The 18,806-nt window shown below is 36.7% G+C and overlaps 1 protein-coding gene across 3 annotated transcripts in view; it reads left to right on the top strand.

Annotated features, from left to right (window-relative positions):
* The window catches only part of KDM5B (lysine demethylase 5B), a 69,083-nt gene extending 51,268 nt beyond the window's left edge, over nt 1-17,815 (top strand). For 2 of the 3 annotated variants that reach the window (XM_026697728.2, XM_026697727.2), the window contains 10 exons: nt 3,174-3,288; nt 3,891-4,246; nt 5,513-5,651; nt 6,088-6,267; nt 7,149-7,307; nt 7,720-8,205; nt 11,291-11,402; nt 12,609-12,736; nt 16,147-16,455; nt 16,976-17,815. In XM_026697728.2, the coding sequence (XP_026553513.2) occupies nt 3,174-3,288; nt 3,891-4,246; nt 5,513-5,651; nt 6,088-6,267; nt 7,149-7,307; nt 7,720-8,205; nt 11,291-11,402; nt 12,609-12,736; nt 16,147-16,455; nt 16,976-17,113 (2,122 nt within the window). In that variant the 3' untranslated portion in view covers nt 17,114-17,815. The remainder of the gene's footprint in view (nt 1-3,173; nt 3,289-3,890; nt 4,247-5,512; nt 5,652-6,087; nt 6,268-7,148; nt 7,308-7,719; nt 8,206-11,290; nt 11,403-12,608; nt 12,737-16,146; nt 16,456-16,975) is intronic. The other variant, XM_026697730.2, reaches the window with a different exon arrangement.
* The last annotated feature ends 991 nt before the right edge of the window (nt 17,816-18,806 follow it).

Here is an 18,806-nt window from a genome sequence, read left to right as displayed (position 1 = left end):
AGGGCTCTGCTCTCTCACCACTGCTGTTCATTCTGGTGATGGACACAATTACACACGACCTGTACACGCCCGCCCCATGGACGCTGCTCTACGCCCGATGATGTGTTCCTGGCCAACCTGTTCAAGGCTGAACTAGAGCACCGAGTCCAACAGTGGCACGACCGCCTCGAGCAGTTCGGGCCCGGCTGAACCTAAAGAAGTCCGAATACCTGACCACTGACAATGAAATGACAGGCTCCATCCACGTGAACGGGCAGGAGCTACTGCGCGCCTCCACCTTCAAGTACCTGGGAACTACTCTTGGGGAAGAAGGCCTACTACAAACTGAGGTGGCAGCCAGGATCAATGCAGCATGGGGCAAATGGAAGTCCGTCACGGGCGTCCTCTGTGACAAGAAGATGCCGATGCGCCTGAAGGCGAAAATCTATAACTCTGTGGTGCGCCCGTGGCCATATACGGCGCAGAGTGCTGGCCGACGACCAAAGAAGTCGAAAGCAGACTCCAGATAATGGAGATGCGAATGCTCCGATGGTCGGTAGGCCTCACCCTACTCGATCGCGTCAGGAACGAAGAAGTGCGTAGACGGTTCAACGTCGTGCCCATCCCCACGGTCATGAGGCAGTCCCGGCTACGATGGTTCGGCCACGTGAGTCGCGCCAAGGAAGAATCCATCATCAAATCTGTAATGAAGGTGACTGTCGGAGGAGCGAGACCGCGTGGTAGACCTAAACAACGCTGGATGGACACGATCAAGGCCGATCTAGAGATCGCGAAGGCAGACCCGACACACGTGGCAGACAGAGAGGTGTGGAAGCAGTACTCAAGGACATTAGCGGACCTCGCCCGAGCGCGAGACAAACGCTGAAGAAAAAGAAGAAGAAGAAGGGGAGATAAAGAGATATCTAGGATTGAATATACTGAGAACACAGAAAGGGTTTAAGATATCTCAAGAAGATAAGATATCTAAATTGCTATTAGATTATAAAATGGAACTTTGTAAGCCTGTAAAGACTCCAATGAGTCAGGATATTTGCAAAATGGATACACAAAGTCCCAAAAGTGATAAGGAACTGTATCAATCCTTGATTGGTAGCTTATCATATATTAGCAATTGGTCAAGGCCAGATATTGCTTTTAGTATTAATCAGCTGGCACGGCACAATAATGACCCACTTCAATGTCACTGGATAGCATTGAAAAGAATCCTAAGATATCTTAAAGGTACATTAAACCATGCACTGTATTTAGAACCAGAAGGTGATCTCATATTGAGTGCTTATGCAGATGCTAGTTTTGCAGCAGAAAGAGATACTAGAAAGTCGACTTCAGGAACAGCCATAATGCTGGGTAAGACATTAATAGGCTGGAAGTCAATAAGGCAACAGCATATAAGTTTGTCTACTATGGAGGCAGAATTCTCCTGTTTATCTTTATTGTGTACTGAGTTGATCATGTACAAACAAATGTTGAAGGATATGGGTATAACTGTAAATTACCCTATAGTTGTACATGAAGATAATCAGGCAGCAATTCAAATGGCCACTAATATTGCAGTTAAAACGAGAAGTAAACATACAGATTTGAGGTATCTTAATGTAAGAGAATCTGTACAGAGTAAATTGATACAGCTGGAATACTGTATGTCGGAGGACAATGTAGCTGATCATTTTACTAAAGCCCAAGGTGCCATTAAGCATCTACAGAGTTGTCAAAAATATGGGTTTAGAATGTAAAGGTTATATATTTATGTCACCCAAAAGGGGAGAATGTTGGGTATATGAATACTCCAACTGGTTTGGGTTGAATAAATATGTAAACCTAGGATTAAGTGTCTTGTAGCTTTAAGCTAGAAACTGCAATGTCATTGTGGGTGCGGTTGCAGGCAGCCATATAGGTAGGAGGGGAAACGTAATAGCCCCGGCTTCTGGATGCAACTGTCTGAGTCCGTCTTCTAGATGCACCTGGTTACTGTTCCAGGTCTGCTGTCTACTGTTTTTGGGACGTCTATCTGCTTACTTTGGAGGCTACTGTGCCAGATACCAAACTCAACTGAACACAAGGACTGTTTACTGGTGAGCTGTGGATTCAGCATTGTCTTGGTGAGAAAGGTATCAGAAGGAGAAGAATACAAGCAGATAAAGACATTGTATTTACTGTTAATGGACTTGATAACTGGATAGATATACTGGATACTGATATATGGACTGAATGACTATTCTTAATCTCTGTATGAATTAAATACCTATTTAAACCACAAACAGTGTATTTGTCTCAAGTGTGTGTATACTCTAGGGCCCAGCCTCACCCTCATTTGGCTGCCTGGCTTGACTGCTGCTGTGCACTCTGCTAGGGGGTTTATCCCCAAACACTAACAGACCGGTCTATCAGGACAACCTGGTCTACCCAACTAAGGGATGGAGCATACTGCTTCCACTCTCGCCTTTCAGCCCCAATCCAGGAGCCTTTGCAGGCAGTCATTTTCTCAACAAACTATATTACTATATATTTTAGCAACAAAGAAATAAAGGGATACTAGTATAGATCTATTTCAAGCTATTTAGCTCTCGTCAGCTAGCCATATCCTTTCTGGCTGGGTTTGGACCCCAGAAAGGCTAGAATAGCCCAGAATAGCTAGCTGAAGAGAGCTAAATAGCTTGAAATAGATCTATACCAGTCTCTCTTTATTTCTTTGTCGGTAAAATATAAATTCAACTTAAAGTAGAATAGTTTGTACATCCCTATCTGCCATTTAAGTTAACTGCATGTTAAATTTGGGTGGTTTATATCATAATCTTGGGTTTAGGATCTCAGGCTAGTGGACAGCAAGCCCTAACTGAACTGGTGCAGAGAGCTTGGTGGAAATACCTAAGTGTGGTCCTCAAAAGAGGCCATGATATTTGAGGAGTTGTAAGCAAAGTTTTCAGATGTTACATATTGTGCATTTCTGTTTTAATTGATGATCACATGACACCAGAATTGGATTGCTAGCACAAATAGCATGGTCGATAAAAATCTGTTCACATAATTATGGTTCTAATGATGTCTGGTTTGAGAAAAATATTTACATATTAACACATATTCTTTTAATAAATTAGTTGAATAAGGATGAAATAACAAGACGAATGTATTTAATGTACCCTTTAGTGGTATAAAACTTTTCTATGTAACCACAGATACCGGTCTGGTGGAGGAAAATCTCAAAATCAATTGACCGTGAATGAACTCCGCTTATTTGTTAGACAACTGCATGCTTTACCATGTGTCCTTAGCCAAACAACACTACTGAAGGTAACTTGGAATTATCAATGGAATAAACTAGAATTTTTTTCTCCAGATAAACAAAAATATACCTTCTTATATTTTCAAAGATTCGGGAATTTAAATAAGTAAATATTGTTGTAGAGCTAGTTGGTATAGACCAGTTAATAAACTATATGAACTAACAGGGATTCCATGGCCTTTATTTGCTGACTGATTTGATTTGAATGATTTAGGAGAACCCCAAGTGACAAATATTGCCTCAGGATCTCATGTGAGATCCTGTCCACAGCCAACATGAAGCCAGATTGTTTACATAACCTCTTTTAAAAATTGTTTTAGCATTTTATTTTCTCTTGACTTATCCCATCTGATCAGGCATAGGCCAGGATGCTCCACTGCAAATCTGATGAAGAATTGTTAAATCCTTAAATACTATTAATTTAGACTATGGTGTAAATAATTTACAGGGAAACATACCTTGCATTCTGTTTTTTTGTCATTTGTTTGCAGAAATAATCTACATTATTTGTCATCAAATGTGAAATGCTGTTCAAATAACTTTTAAAATAGCTACAGTTCTGGTTTGAGAATTTTGTTTTTTTACTTATTCTCACTGCTTCATATTTTAGGATCTTCTTAATCGTGTAGAAGACTTTCAGAAATACAGTGAAAAACTTCTCTCTGAAGAAATTCCCAGTGCTTCAAAACTACAAGAACTTTTAGAAGTCAGTTTTGACTTTGATGTTGACCTCCCTCAGCTTGTGGAATTAAGAATACGCTTAGAACAAGCACGCTGGTTGGAAGATGTACAAAATGTTTGCTTGGACCACACTTCTCTTACTCTTGATGATATGAGAAGACTCATAGACTCTGGTGTTGGACTAGCACCTCATCCTGCAGTTGAGAAGGCAATGGCCAGGCTCCAAGAACTCTTAACAGTGTCTGAACACTGGGATGACAAGGCTAGAACTCTGATAAAAGCCAGGTAGAAAATGAGTCTTGTTTCAGAACTCTTAAAATTCACATTGCTTTTCAGTAATTAAGTTATTATTTTTCCTCAACCTATATGAAAAATGAAGAAAAATGTGTTGTGCCAGTGTAAAAAAAAAGCAACAACAAAATTGTATTTTTAGTACCAGAAATATTTCTTTGGTAACCAATAATTAATATTTCATTAGCAATTTCATTGCTGATTATTATTTTAAACATTGCCTTGAGAATGTAAGTTACTTAATAATGTTTAAAATAAAGGAAGATAAATAGTTTTACATAGTACAGGTAGTCCTCAACATACAACCATTCATTCAGAGACAGTTTGAAGTTATGATGGAAATGAACCAATGGTGGTTACTACTGGTTCTTCCAGCTCTGGCTGTCCAGCACCCTGGAATCATATGATTGCAATCTGCTTGCCAACTGGTTCACATTTAAGACTGGTTGCACTGCCTTGTGATTATGTGATTGCCATTTGCAACTTTACCTGCTAACTTCCCAGAATGCCAATGTTGAAGTGCTCCTCAGACATTCACATCATGCCAGACACTTGCATTGCCCTGTGATAGTGTCAGCTTGGTAGTTTAAAGTGATTTGGATTGCAGATCCAATAGTCTCTGTTGGCCATGCTGATGAGAGTTGAAGATAACCTGATATATCAGGTTGCCTATGCTTTTCCACAGGCCAACTATTTCCAGTACTGAATTGCTAATAAGCATGTCCAGTAATCAGTGATTGGAGCTGCAATCCAACATAACAAAAAATTTAATTTAGGGACTAAAGCAAGTCATACATATAGTTCTATGATTTCATTATAAGTTCACACTATAATATGCCACATTGAGGAATGCAATAAAGTTTTAACTCCTGTTTAACCTATAAATATACAATTCAAACTTTAATGTAGGGTGTTCTAGTGAATATTTTTAGAAACCTTTGAATTTGGGAGGCAAGTGTCTTCAACAGAGCCTTGGGCTTAATTGTCTCTACACGGAGAAACTTGTGCTTCATTAGTTTATAGACAAGGATTCTTACAATTCATATATTCTTCTATATATATCACAAAAACCTGGCATGTTTGGAGTCTTTATTTGTATATAGAATTTATCTTCTGAATCTTAGCAAGAACCTGTCCTTTTATTGTACTGAGGCATTATTTTTGGGGAGTGTTTGCTTCTTTATAGGAGAGATTTTTTGACTCTTACTAGTTTTTAAGTGATAACAGTATAGCACGACAAAATTCTGTGTTTTCTTTAAGGCCAAGACAGTCATTAAGCAGTCTTGAAGCAGCAGTGAAAGAAATAGATGTTATCCCTGCTTATCTTCCAAATGGAATAGCTCTGAAAGATGCTGTAAAGAAGGCCAAAGACTGGCTACAGGAAGTGGAGAACCTGCAGGTGGGGGTGGAAATTAATAATTGAAAGTAATGTTCTTGCTTTAATTTCACTATACTTTTATTTCTGAGATCTGTGTGATGTTTGATTGTAAGCAGTTGCAGTAATATAGACTGTAAATGATGTTTCCTTAAAAAGAGTAATGACTCCTCTAAAAAAAAAAAAAACTAGAAGACTTCTTGTATTTATAAAATGTATGATATAAAACCTCTGCAGCAATATAGATACACATTTTTTATTTTTAAAAAATTATATTTCTAATTGTTTGTATTGCTATAACAAATTATAAAAGCAGTAATAGTTGATTATTACTTACAATAAGTTGTACAAAACATTTATAAAAGCAAAAATGACGACTGTTATCTAATGTCTGGTTTCATTTTGTATATCTTCAACTTCATTATAATCTTCACTGAATATAACATTTCTGCATTATTAGGCTGGTGGGCGTGTGCCTGTGTTAGATATGCTTGCAGAACTTATCACAAGAAGTCGCTCTATTCCTGTTCATCTGGACTATCTGCCAAGGCTGGAGTCTTTAGTAGCTGAAGTTCAAGTTTGGAAAGAGTGTGCAAGCAATACTTTCTTGACAGAGGACTCTTCCTATTCTCTTTTGGAGGTAATTTATTTCCATACTTATTCTGAGTAGAGAATTTATGCAGGCAAATCATAGAAATTAAACAAATGATAATTAAGAATTAAGGTTTTGTCAAATGCTTGATTGGGATTTACAAGATGAACACTCATTCTGAGATCTCAGACTTGCCCTGGCCAATAACGGAACTAGAAGCCTTGCAAGGTTGTAAGTAACAGCTCCTTGGACTTTCTCTCTCTCTCTTCTTAATACAGATTAGAAATGACATCAAAGAAGAAAGCCAGCAACTTCTAAGTGCAAAATTCAAATCTTATTTAATAAAGTTCGGTTTTGTGCTATTTTCATCTGCCCATGCAGTGCAGGGTGTTAGTCTCACCCTTCGGACAGGGTGCTTATCATGAGTAGAGTGTTATTTTGACAGATCATCTGATCTTAGGCTAAGTCTTCTGCCCTTACATGAGGAATCTTTTATGCTTATTTTTGTGCGTGTTTGTGCTGGCAGGTCATGTAGGTGAGCCTAAAGAAAGCACTTTGGGTTGATGATTTGGAAGGATTATGCTGTGGAATATTTCTCTTTCAATTGTCATGTCTCATAGATGTATATGAGGAAGGAAAAAGACATGCTACAATCCAGGGTATTCAGTTACTGGTATTGTAGGCAAGCACTCCCCTCTCCCTGGCTTCTATTAATTATTTTGTAAAATTTTGGAAGTACCTACCAATCTTTAAATTGCATGTTGGCATTTTAATCTGGGTATGTTCAAATTTGCATGAAGGCTTTTAGAAATAGATATTATATACAGTATAATCATTGAATGATCCCTCATTCCTCCAGAGCAGGCTTAGTTGAACACATTGTTCTGTGAAACACAAGAAGAAAATATGACAATTTTAATTTTTACTAGGTGTTATGTCCAAGATGTGACATTGGGACATCAGGATTTAAAAGAAAAACAAAGAAAACAAAAGAATCAGTTCCAAATGGGAAAAAAAAGAGCACCAAAATTGAGAGTTTATGTGATTTAGAAAGAGCATTATCTGAGTGTAAGGAAACTGCAGCTGCGGTATGTATGTATTCTGAAATGTATTTAATGAACTTATGTGCTTAGAAATATATGTCTTATTTTAATGAAGCTTCTTTTTCCATTCTTTCAGAGACAGAATTGTGCCTTAGTACATTTTTTGCTTAGAATACCAATATATATTCTTGATGTTACTAAAGTAAAATCAGATTTTCTGTGCATTTAATTTGTATGTAGTCTGTAAAGAGAAAAGTAAAGCTTTTTCATTCGGCATCTAAGATTATATTAACAGTTGTCCAAATGGCAAATAGTGAACTGTATTTCAAAAAGATTTAAGAAATCAACAGAATTCATTTTTCTTAGAACTTTTTTTGCATGTTATAGAAAAATGTAACTGAACATTTTAGGGACTTTTTTAATGTCTGTAAATAATTTTAATGTAATTCGTTATCAGATGGCCATGCTTGGTGAAGCCCGTTTAAAAGAAATGGAAGCACTGCATTCTCTGAGAGCAATAAATGAAGAAAAAATCTTTTCTGATGAACAGAATGTAGAGATCAAAGTTTGCCTCTGTCAGAAAGAGCCGGCAGCACCAATGATACAGTGTGAGCTGTGCAGAGGAATGTTCCATACTAGCTGTGTTTCGGCGTCCAGCAATTTGCAGGGACCTTGGGTATGGCTTTGCCCTCACTGCCATAGATCTGAAAAGCCACCTTTAGAAAAGATTCTACCTTTAATGGCTTCTTTACAGCGAATTCGGGTGAGACTGCCTGAGGGAGATGCCTTACGGTATATGATAGAGAGAACCGTGAACTGGCAACATAGAGCACAACAAATGTTATCCTCAGGGAATATAAAACTTTTAGCAGACAAAGTGGACTCAGGGATATTGTACAGCAAATGGCAAAACGTGGCAGGCCAATTGCAGGAGACCAATAAGGTAAGGTTCTAATTATATCCTAGTAAAGTGCTATATGAAAACCAGCATGAATGCTTCTGTATTTTACTTTTTAGATAAATAGTAGCAAAAAAATCAATTTAATGGATATGGGGCCTGCAGAGTATAAACATTTATAGAGTGATTTTCCAAAGGAAGGAAGGAAGGATCTGTTGTATCACTTTTTCTGCTTCAGCTAGATATAGAGTCCTGTACGGATATAGATTTGAAGCAGAAAAAGTGATACAACATATCCTTCCTTCCTTCCTTCCTTCCTTCCTTCCTTCCTTCCTTCCTCCCTCTGCTAAACTAGTAACTCATGGCAGCTCATAGCACCAGTGATAACATAAAAAATAATAGTTAAGAATATCTTAACTATTGGAAAAAGTCAACTGCCAGTACTCTTAAACCAACATTCTTCAATACATGAGAAACCACAATCACTAGGCTCCGAGCTCACCCTATCTCAACACTTGGGAGGAAAATCATCTTTATAAGGCTTTCCAGACAGCTAAAAGGGAGGGGGCTTGCCAGATTTCAGGTGGGAGAATTTTCCAAAGGGCAAGAGTTACTATTTAGACAATATGCTTTTGCGGTTTCACTTGAAGACAGTATTTGAGAGAAGAAACCTGGAATGTGTGCTCCCTGTCTAGTGGAGCAGGCAGATAACTATGCCAGTGTAGATTTTTAACTGTGATAAGCAACATCTTGAATTGTACCTGGAAAGAAAAGGAAAGTTTGTGCAGTTCAAACAGCAGCGGTATGATAATGGGCAAACTGAGGGGCAGCTGTAAACACCACTGAGTTCTGGACCAGTTGTAATTTCTAGTTGGCTTTCAAGGGCAGCCAACAGAATTTAGTGCAGTAATTGAACAGAGAAATGATCAAGACACGAGTGACTTAGAGCAAAGCTTCTCAATTCATCAATGAGCACAATTGATGCATAAGATGGATTCATTTCATCTAGAGCCCTCTGAAACTGAATTTGTATTATCAATGCAACCTTTCCTAGGTAGGTAAGATTGGAGACTGGATGACAGTTGCTTGAAGATTCAAAAAGGACCTCTTGAGAATAGGTTGCACAACCATGTCTTTCAGTGTATATAGCTTCATTCAGTCTTGCAATTAACCACAGCTTGGACCCAACTGCATGTCACCTTCTGGAGGCCTTAACCAGAAGAAGTGTAGGTCCTGAACACAAGTTGCTGAACTGACAGCTGTGAGGATTCTGTCCATTTCTTCAGAATGGACAGGGGCCAATAATTTATCATGTTTCTGGGATGATAAAAGTCTCATTAACTCAACAGTGACAGTATACATGGAGGAATATAGTGTGTATATAAATGGATGCACATGCCTGATCCAATAATAAACATAGCTGCACAATATTACATTTTGAGCAATTGCTGTTCATTGTCCATGAATATTGCCTTTACCAGTTTTACCTACAGATTTCAGCTACTTGATGTCACTATCAAAAAACTTCCCACACAGAAGTGAATAGATAATTTTTCCTTGGATTCTTCTTTCCAATTTGCTTGGTTGTTATAATGAAGTTGTATATAACAATCCCTTTGCTTTGGACTTTCAAGTACTCTTTAATCAGCTACTCTGATATTACTTGAGACAGTCAGTCTCAAACTCAGACAATTTTGGACCAAATCTGCTGACTGTCTTAGAGTGGGAGGGAATGGGAATTTGGAAAAAGGAGGAAAAGAATAATAATATAAGAAAAAGAGCAAATTCAGAGCAAAGTCTACCTAGTATTTTTTTCTAGTGATCTCCGGTGTTATCCATGAAGAAGATGCAGAAGCAATTTATGCTACTCCCTTGAGTAACTGGTTTTTATTAACTATGTCCTGTTTATTATCCTTGGTAATAGCTATTGATAGATGTTTTCTCAGTTTAATTATCCTTTAATGTAATATAAGCCTATGGCTATTTATGCAATTGATTCCATAAAAGTAATTATTCATAGTGTAAAGCAGACCTGTACAACTTGTAGAGAGGAAAGGATCATATTGATAAATTAAAAATCATTGCAGGCTGCAAAAGAATAACTGATGTGCCAGTCATCTGTACTATGATTAAGAGATGAGCAACATCTGGTGGCAGCAATGAGGCGTGGAGATGCTTGGTAGCATATCTCAGTAGTGATGAATTTATTTCCTTGTTAAAAAAAAGGCTGGAGGACTACAAAAGTTTGCTTGGTGAACTATATGTTGTCCAGGCTTGGTCTAAAGTAATTTTTTTATGTCTGTCCTGAATGCATAATTAATAGAGTTGTTAAATAATATCAAGTTTTGATATTTCTGTAAAAAAATGATACTCCTCTTTCCACACCATTCATATAATTATAAACCTGTACTGCATCTCTGTTTAGGCAGGGCCCAAACTATTCAATATAATGGGGAATGTGGTTTATTTCTGCTAATTATGGATTTGATTGTTGTTCATTGTAGCTTTCTCTGGACTATATCTTTTGATGGGACAAAGACATTTTCTTCAAACTTGCACCAGTCATAATCCCTCTTACAACTTGTCTTTGTTTTAGAAGCTTAATCTTATTTTGTGAAATATTCAGACAGTATGAAAGAATTGGATATATCTATCTACTGATTAGGGTCTGGCAACTGAAGCAGCTTAAAAGCATTTGTCACACTTAAATAAATACCCCCTTTTATATATAATACACACACACACACACACTCTTAAGCATTAAACAATATAGGTAATCCAAACTCTCTTTCTCTCCCTCCCTCCCCTATATTGCTTATTTTTAGAATGATTTGTTCTATTCCCAATTTAATAATTTATGCTTTACATCAAACTACTTAGAAATAGTAATTACATTGGTTAAATTCCTGGCTTCTTAATGAAATGTGCTTGTACTGATTTCCTTGTAAATATATTATTTTCTTTTAAGATTGAATTGCATGTTTTCCACAAAATAAACGGGAACAAAAATGTAACTTTCTAAAGATAAAGTAGACAATTCTCATTTAATCAGTAATGCATATCAATGTGTTAGCCATTTATGTTTATAGATTATTACAAGAAAAATGTGTTAATTTTTTTTTGAAATCAGGTTTCGCAGACAATTGGTGCCACATCTTTCTCATTGCCTCATGAGTGGAATAACAGATCAATACATTTACATTCACCTTTTTCTACGGGACAAAATTGTATCCCCCTTCATAGTAAGTATTTTTACTTCGTGGTGTTGAAGTATAAAATCCTAAATACATATGGTATCTCTCATGTCTCTTACCACCCTATGAGATCTGATAGGATGCATGTGTCCCAGGCCCTCTCAGTTAAATAACCCCATCTGATGGAGACTAGGAAATATACACTTTTGTCACAGCATCTGCCCTTCAAATACTATCCCTGCCAAGATATATCTGGTTCCCACCCTAGTAAAAATAGTCAGAAAACCTGACTGCATCCCTGGTTAAAGAAGCTGGAGGCTCTTGCGTATATGCTTGCATTTAAATTGTTGGGATTTTTATGGCACATGGATTTTAAAAATGCATTATATGATTAATTATCTTGTACACTGTCCAGAGTTGTTTAGAGCAGGACAATCTTATTCAGTTTTAAAATAAATCAACACATCTTGTGGGATCTCAAGAGGCAGGCCTTCTCTGTTGCTATTCCTGCTTTCCAGAGTACTGTTTCTCCAGAGGTACATTGGCTGCCTTGCTGCTCTATCTTACAAAAGCATTTAAAACCTAGCTTTTTGGAACGGAATGGGATAATACACCATGGCCAACTTACTTTAGTCATCTTGCCATGGCCATGGGACAACTTGCTGAGGCCAATTCACCATGAGACAACCTGCCTCAGGACAATTCCATATGGGATAACTCAGTGTGTTAAATATTATCCACCAGTGATTCTTTGACATTACTTCCATTTTTATGGAAATAGACAAAAATGAAAATAATGTTGAAGAAACAATGACAGATCATATTTATCGCATTGAATTTGTCCCCTGGTGAGTTTTCCCTTGATGGAAATGGCCATGGAAAGTTGTCCTGTGCAAGTTGGCCACAACGAGATGGCTGTGGTGAGTTGGTAACAACGAGTTCTACTAGACTCTTTTTGAATAGGCCACGGCCTGTTTCATGACCTTGCTGAATGATGATGAGCCATGTCTGGAACTGTTTCTTAGCATTGTTTAATTTTTCCATCTTTTGTGTTCCATTTTTATATTCAATCTTTAATGCAGATTGATTTGAATCTTTCTGATTTTGTGGTTATAAATCAAATATTTATTTGTGGATAAGATATAAATGTGTGTGTGTATACACACCATTATACAAATATATGGAGTGTTTGTAAAATGAATTTCCTTTGTCACCTCTGGAATATTAAAAAAATCCATCTTGGATTTGTTATAGCCATAAGTAGAGAATTGAATGAGCTAATGATGGAAGCCCAGTTACTACAAGTATCACTACCGGAAATACAAGAGCTATATGAGATCTTATTTGCAAAGGAAAAGTCAGTAGGACCAACAAATGAAAAAGTAAGTACTGAACTCTTAGAAACTGCAGCATTGCCTGGGCACAGTTTCTAGAGCAGTAGATTTTTAAAAAATATTTTTTTTTGTAAGTTTTATTTGAGTTTTCACAAAAAGAAAAGAAATACAAGTAAAACATCTTTTTTGAAAGCAGCATAATCCCGGGTTACATCTCTTTGTACAGACACAAATTCAAGTTCATGCTCATTTTTAGATTCCATTCTATATCTTATTACTATTCTACATTTTCTACATAGCTTCTCCCCTCTTTTAACTTTCTTAATTTTATTTTATTTATTTCATCTCAATTCAAATCATTGTAGTTATATTCTTTGTCTGTCCTGTTTCAACTGTCTACTATCTTTTCTCATTAAACCAAATTTTTCCTGTAATCACTGATTGGAGTATGACGCCTTTATATCTTTCCTCTAAAATTATAACACTTAATATAATACATAACTTCCATTCGGATTCTGCTTGGCACATTCTTAAAGTACACGCTGTATTTTTGAAAAAAGAAAAAAAGTTATAACTGTATAATATATACATAAAACAACAATCCATTCCAATTCTATCATCAATATTAATATTCATTTAAATCTTAACATTTTGCACATTACTCCTCAAATAAATATCATACTTCTATGGGAACAATTATAAACTTTCCATAGTTAATTCCCCCCCCTTCACTTATATTTTATAAAACATTGACTAATTAAAATGTTCCCGTTCCTTCCTAATTCAATTTTCTCATTTATTTTATTTCATTTATTTTATTCACAATTTCCCCAAACCACACCAACTACTTTATCCCTCTTTTTAATCATATGTTGTTTCCAATTTTCTAAAATTATTTCTATTACAAATATAACAATACAATCTTATGTACCTTCAGAGAATCCCTTTTTCAGTTAGATTTTCACCCATTATCTCTAAATAGGTCCTGTTTCTTTACATCTTGCTCCAAACCTTTGTAACTTCTCTTCCTTTCCTTCTTCCCTCTCTTCTTCCCTCTCCCCTTTTTACCCCCGTCTCTCCACCTCCATTTCCCTCTTCTGTATTCCCCTTTTCTGTTGCTTTCCAACATTATATCCACTTTTCAAATTATTTTTCCCTTCTTTGGCTGTTTTTTTAAGTCTTCAATTCTCCATTCTCTTTCCCCCCTTTCCCCTTTCTTCCCCACATAGAGTTACTTGTTCATTAAGGGTGGCTTCTTCTTTGTCCCAGTCTTCTTGTTTTACAGTCTTTTTTTGTTGTTTCTCGTAGTTGCAAATCTCCATTTCTAAGAATTGAAAAACGAAACCAAAAGAGCCCTTCCCTTCTTGTGCATCTTCTTTGTATTTTTTAAGTTCCATTTTCAATTCATCCAGAAGTGATGTAAGAAAAATTAAACAACCACCCAATTGATTTTAGTCATTCAAATATAATAACCAAAAATCACCAGACAATCCAAATACACACAAGCTGTTTCTTTTTACACTTTTTTTTTCACTTTCTCTTCCTGGGGTTACTATTTAGTTGCAAAATCTCAGTTAAAATGTATATTTTAGAAGTCTTGTTGAAGTTTTACTTTAGATTCTTTTGAAGTCCAGGCAGTCTCCTGCCAGATCCTGCCCTTATTCTTTTCCTCTCCCTTCCTGCTTATAAAAGAAAAAGGTTTTAATGTCCAGAAATCTTTATTGACCCTTTGGCATTTAGTTGTATTTTCAGCTTAATTGCCTATTGATGCCAAAGCGGATTTTTCCAATTTCTTATTCCGATCTCTTAGTTGTCAATGTAAGTAAGGAGAGAGAAGAAGAAAAAACCTTTCCCTTTTCACTTTCTTTCGCTGCTTCCGACCTTCTTTGGGAGCGATGTTATCTTTTGTAAAATTTAAGTTCCAGGGTACCTTAATTGTTGTTTTTTCAGCCAAAACTTTCACTTCTTATCTTCCAACTGCACTTTCTTTTCCGGTTGAGTTCTTCTTTGAGGCGGCCATTTCTGACCGCCGCTCTTACCGCCTTCGGGAAAGGGAGTTTGGCCAGCTGAGGAGAGATGCAGCTCTTCTCGACCCTGCTGGTGATCTCCCCCCTCTTCACCACCTCTACGGGGTGGCTTACCCTGAAACCAGCCGGCTCAGGGCGCTCCAGCGGCGAGCCCAGGCAGAAACCGCGCATGATCGCGGATTCCCATCTGTCACCAAAGCCCTGCAAACCGGAACTCCAGATTTTTAAAAAATATTTTAATTGCTATAGAAGAGTAATCAAGAGCATTTTCAGAATGTTAAAAATTGACACAAGCATTGTAGACGTGGCTAATCAGTGTATACACATCAGTGTATCCATGGTGATTTTCCTGCTGTACCAGTTGTACATTTCTATTCTCAGCTCATTCCTCAGCTTGACATGGGTGCAGTGGGATCCACAGATGAATCTTTAAGAATATGAGTATTCTTATGAAGATTTAACAAAATCAATGCAGTCGCTGTTCTGAATTTTCTCTTTTTATCATGCTTACCAACCACCAGGAAGACTCCACTAGACATTCATGTCACTCTTCTTTTATATCCCTCCTAAACAGCACCATTGTGCTTCCTGACCTTCTGTCAAGATGGCTATAATGAAGAGGGGCCATCAAGTTTTCCTGTAGAATTTAGAAGATGCCATCCAATTTTTTCCTGTTCAGTGTAGGGATTAAAATTAAAGGAGCTTTCATAATAGCTATCTATTCTTTTTTGGAACATATCCAATGAAGGAAACCTACAGCTTTTAAATTTTAAATCTCTGGATAATCTACTCTATTTCTGAAATTCTTCTTCTATTAGGAAATTTATTCTAACATTTAGTGGACTCCACTTTTGTATATAACTTAAATCCATTGTTCCGCATCTTGAATGTTAGAGAATAGTTTTTGATTACCTATTTGGCCTTCCATACTCTATTTTCTAATACCTGGGCAGCAAGCACTATGACGGTAGAGGAGAAATGGGAAGGGGTGGCTGGTGATATGAACAAGATAGACCACTATTAGGAGATATTGAAAAAAGTTAAAATACCATTTGTGGCCCCCAGAGCTTTCCACGAGACATAAACTTTGCCTATAGTGAAGGCACATTTCTCGCCAAAAGAAGATTGTAGGCTTTGATACCAATGCAAGAGTGGAAATACTGGTTAAAAGGAGAATCCATGCTGACCAGATAATATGCTATCTCTTTCCCAAATTTTTAAAATTTTATTAATTTTTATTCAAGCCTAGATAAGCACTAAGAAAAAGACATTCCAAAGCTATACAGCAGGACAACATACAGATTATTTTTATAATTATCCAAAGTACATTGCTACAAATATGCTTTTTATATTGTACAGAGAATTGCTGCATGAAAAAATAATTATAAGAAATGGTTATGTAGTGCTTAATTTAAAATATGTTTCTTGTAGAATGATTGTCAAGGGAAGAGAGATGGAATTTGTTCTATGGAAAAGAAGCTGAAGAGACGCTTTGAAAGAGAGAAATTCTGCAGTGAGATGAGAGCAAGAGTAAGAAAAATAGCTCCAAACAAGAAAAAAATGAAATTGACTCATTTGAGGGAGCTGAGCAAGTTAGAAAGAGAGGGGCTGTTTGACATTCAGCACACTGGCGAAAGTCAGTTGCTTTTTTCAGAAATGTCATTCTCTGAACAGGAAGACTCTGAAGATGAGAATGCCATTTGTCCAGCTGACAACTGTCTACAGCCTGAAGGTGATGAGGTAAATTGAACTTGTGAAATAAATGGAATAAAAAATACAGGACATAATAGAAGGATAATATTAACAGGCTCTTGTAGGTTATCTATTCCATTGCCCTACTTAATTAAGAGAATTCAGAGTTAAGGTATTTTTTAACAACTGCCTCGTCTGCTCACAAATTTTCATTGAAGGGCAAACCAGCTATCCTGATAGCTACCTTGTTAAGCTGCTTTTATCATCAACAAATTTCTTCTCGCATTCACCTGTAATATTTCATATTTTAAGACCATTAGAATGATTTAAGTTTCTTAAATAATAATATTCCCACATGGTTCATTTTATATCTATAGCAAATTAGCATTTTGTTTTCTGTACTGTTGCAGGATTTTAGTTATCTACCTTTTTCTTAAGGCTTCTTATTCAGAACTAGGCCTGGTGGGTAGTATGACATATATTGTTGAAATGTTGACAGTAAACAGACATATAATAATACATATATAATAATGCTATATATTGAGTTTCCTGGATTTTTTTTGTCTAGGTAGACTGGGTCCAGTGTGATGGCTGCTGCAACCAGTGGTTTCATCAAGTGTGTGTGGGTGTTTCTCCAGAGATGGCAGAAAAAGAAGACTATATTTGTACAAGCTGTACCAGAAAGGATTCTCCATATCGAAAGTAAAACATTTGATGATCATTCAGGACTGTAGAAGAGAGAGATTTTTCTCCATAAATCCACTGGGCTGGTTTTAGAGCCACATTGCAAATGGTGCTACTTCTGTCCTCATGGGATCATTTTTTTCAGACTTAAAAAAAATTGACACTTTTGTATTTTTATTCTTTAAACTGTTTGTGGTTATTAAGGTTTAAAATGCTGACTCTTTTGGTCTGGGGGTTTTCGCCAGTTTGGAAGGCATCAAGATGATGTGCACCTTTTCATGTATAGCATTCAATTACCTCTTTGGAATTTACCAGCACACTTAAATCAGTCTGTTTAAGTGCAAAGCAGTGCACTAAGCATCCCCATAATTCTCTTTTTGAAGAAATCCCTGTTTACTCTTGAACATTTTTAAAAATGTTAGATTTCCCTCATTTTGATTTTGTAGACTAGATTTATTTATCTGAAGCAATAACTTCTGTGTCTGCTTTCAGTGACTGGAATTATAATTCCAAACAGCGTGTTGGTGCTTTTAGCATTGGTTAATGTACAGAAAGCAAATGTTTAGGTTCTAGTATCACTGATGACACTAGCTATGTAGGAGACAGGAAAGCTCTGTAAAGTACTGGCCACAGCTGTATTTTGGCTTTTTCTTTTTTGGTAGCTTGTATCAAATGTTGCAGTTTATATTGTGGAATAAACAAATGGTTATGTTACAAAATTCAACACTGGTGTCCTTACAGAGGTTGAATTGAAGCCACTTTTATGGCACTTTTTCACACAATATTTTTAAAGGATCGATGCTACATATTCAGATTAATTACTTTTTCATTCTGGAAAACCTTATTTTTTAAAAAAGCAAACAGACAAAAGATTCCTTATAGGTCATCTATGGGACAAACCTGGTAGTTTGTTATTTTGTTACAAATATGTGGACAATCTTCTGCAATTATTATGGTTCTTACCTATAGTAGACACATATATGACTAAGACCAGGTAAATGATTCTTAGAAACAGGCTGCGTTAGATCAGTAGTCCTATCTGAATATAATGTGGAAGAAGAAAAATTGATTCATTGGTCATTAAGAAAAACATTTGAGATGTAAGGAACAAGATAAGGAATTCAGGTATTGTTGCATTATATGATACAGATTCAAGTCCTTACATATTTTTATTGCTTATTTGGTGCCTTTAGGCCATTTATTCACTGTCAGCCCAAACTAGCTTTTGGGTTTTTTAGGGATCATTTTATTATATATAGTTGGGAACTTTCAAAGGAAAGGTGGGATATAAGTGAAATGGAAGAAGAAGAAAAACTTTCAAGATTGTTTCAGTGCTTGGAGGCTGTTGTATTTGGGCTACCCAAATCTTAGCAAGTTCCACCTTTAATCTTGGATGCACAATCTGGGGCCCTTCCTGGACTCACATCACCTGCTTAACTAGTAAGTTGTAGCTGTGGCCAGGGAAGCTTTTGCACCTGGTACACCAATTTTATTGTATCCAAATTAGGATGCTGTTCAGATGGCCACTTGTGCCCTGGTTATCCTATGGCTTGATTATTACAATGTGTTCTACATGGGGCTGTCTTTGAAGACCATCCAGAAGCTTCACTTGGTCCAGAATGCAGAAGCACAGGCAATAATCAGCATACTTCAATATGCCTTTGTAACATTGTTTCTGGGTGCAATTGAAAATGCTGATTGTTATCTATAAAGAG

The sequence above is a fragment of the Pseudonaja textilis genome, chromosome 3 (genome assembly GCF_049901715.1).
Source record: "Pseudonaja textilis isolate UNSWEBS1 chromosome 3, rPseTex1.2, whole genome shotgun sequence".
Lineage (NCBI taxonomy): Eukaryota > Metazoa > Chordata > Lepidosauria > Squamata > Elapidae > Pseudonaja > Pseudonaja textilis.
Note: the sequence above shows the minus strand (reverse complement) of the source record. Positions and strands in the feature narration are given on the sequence as shown.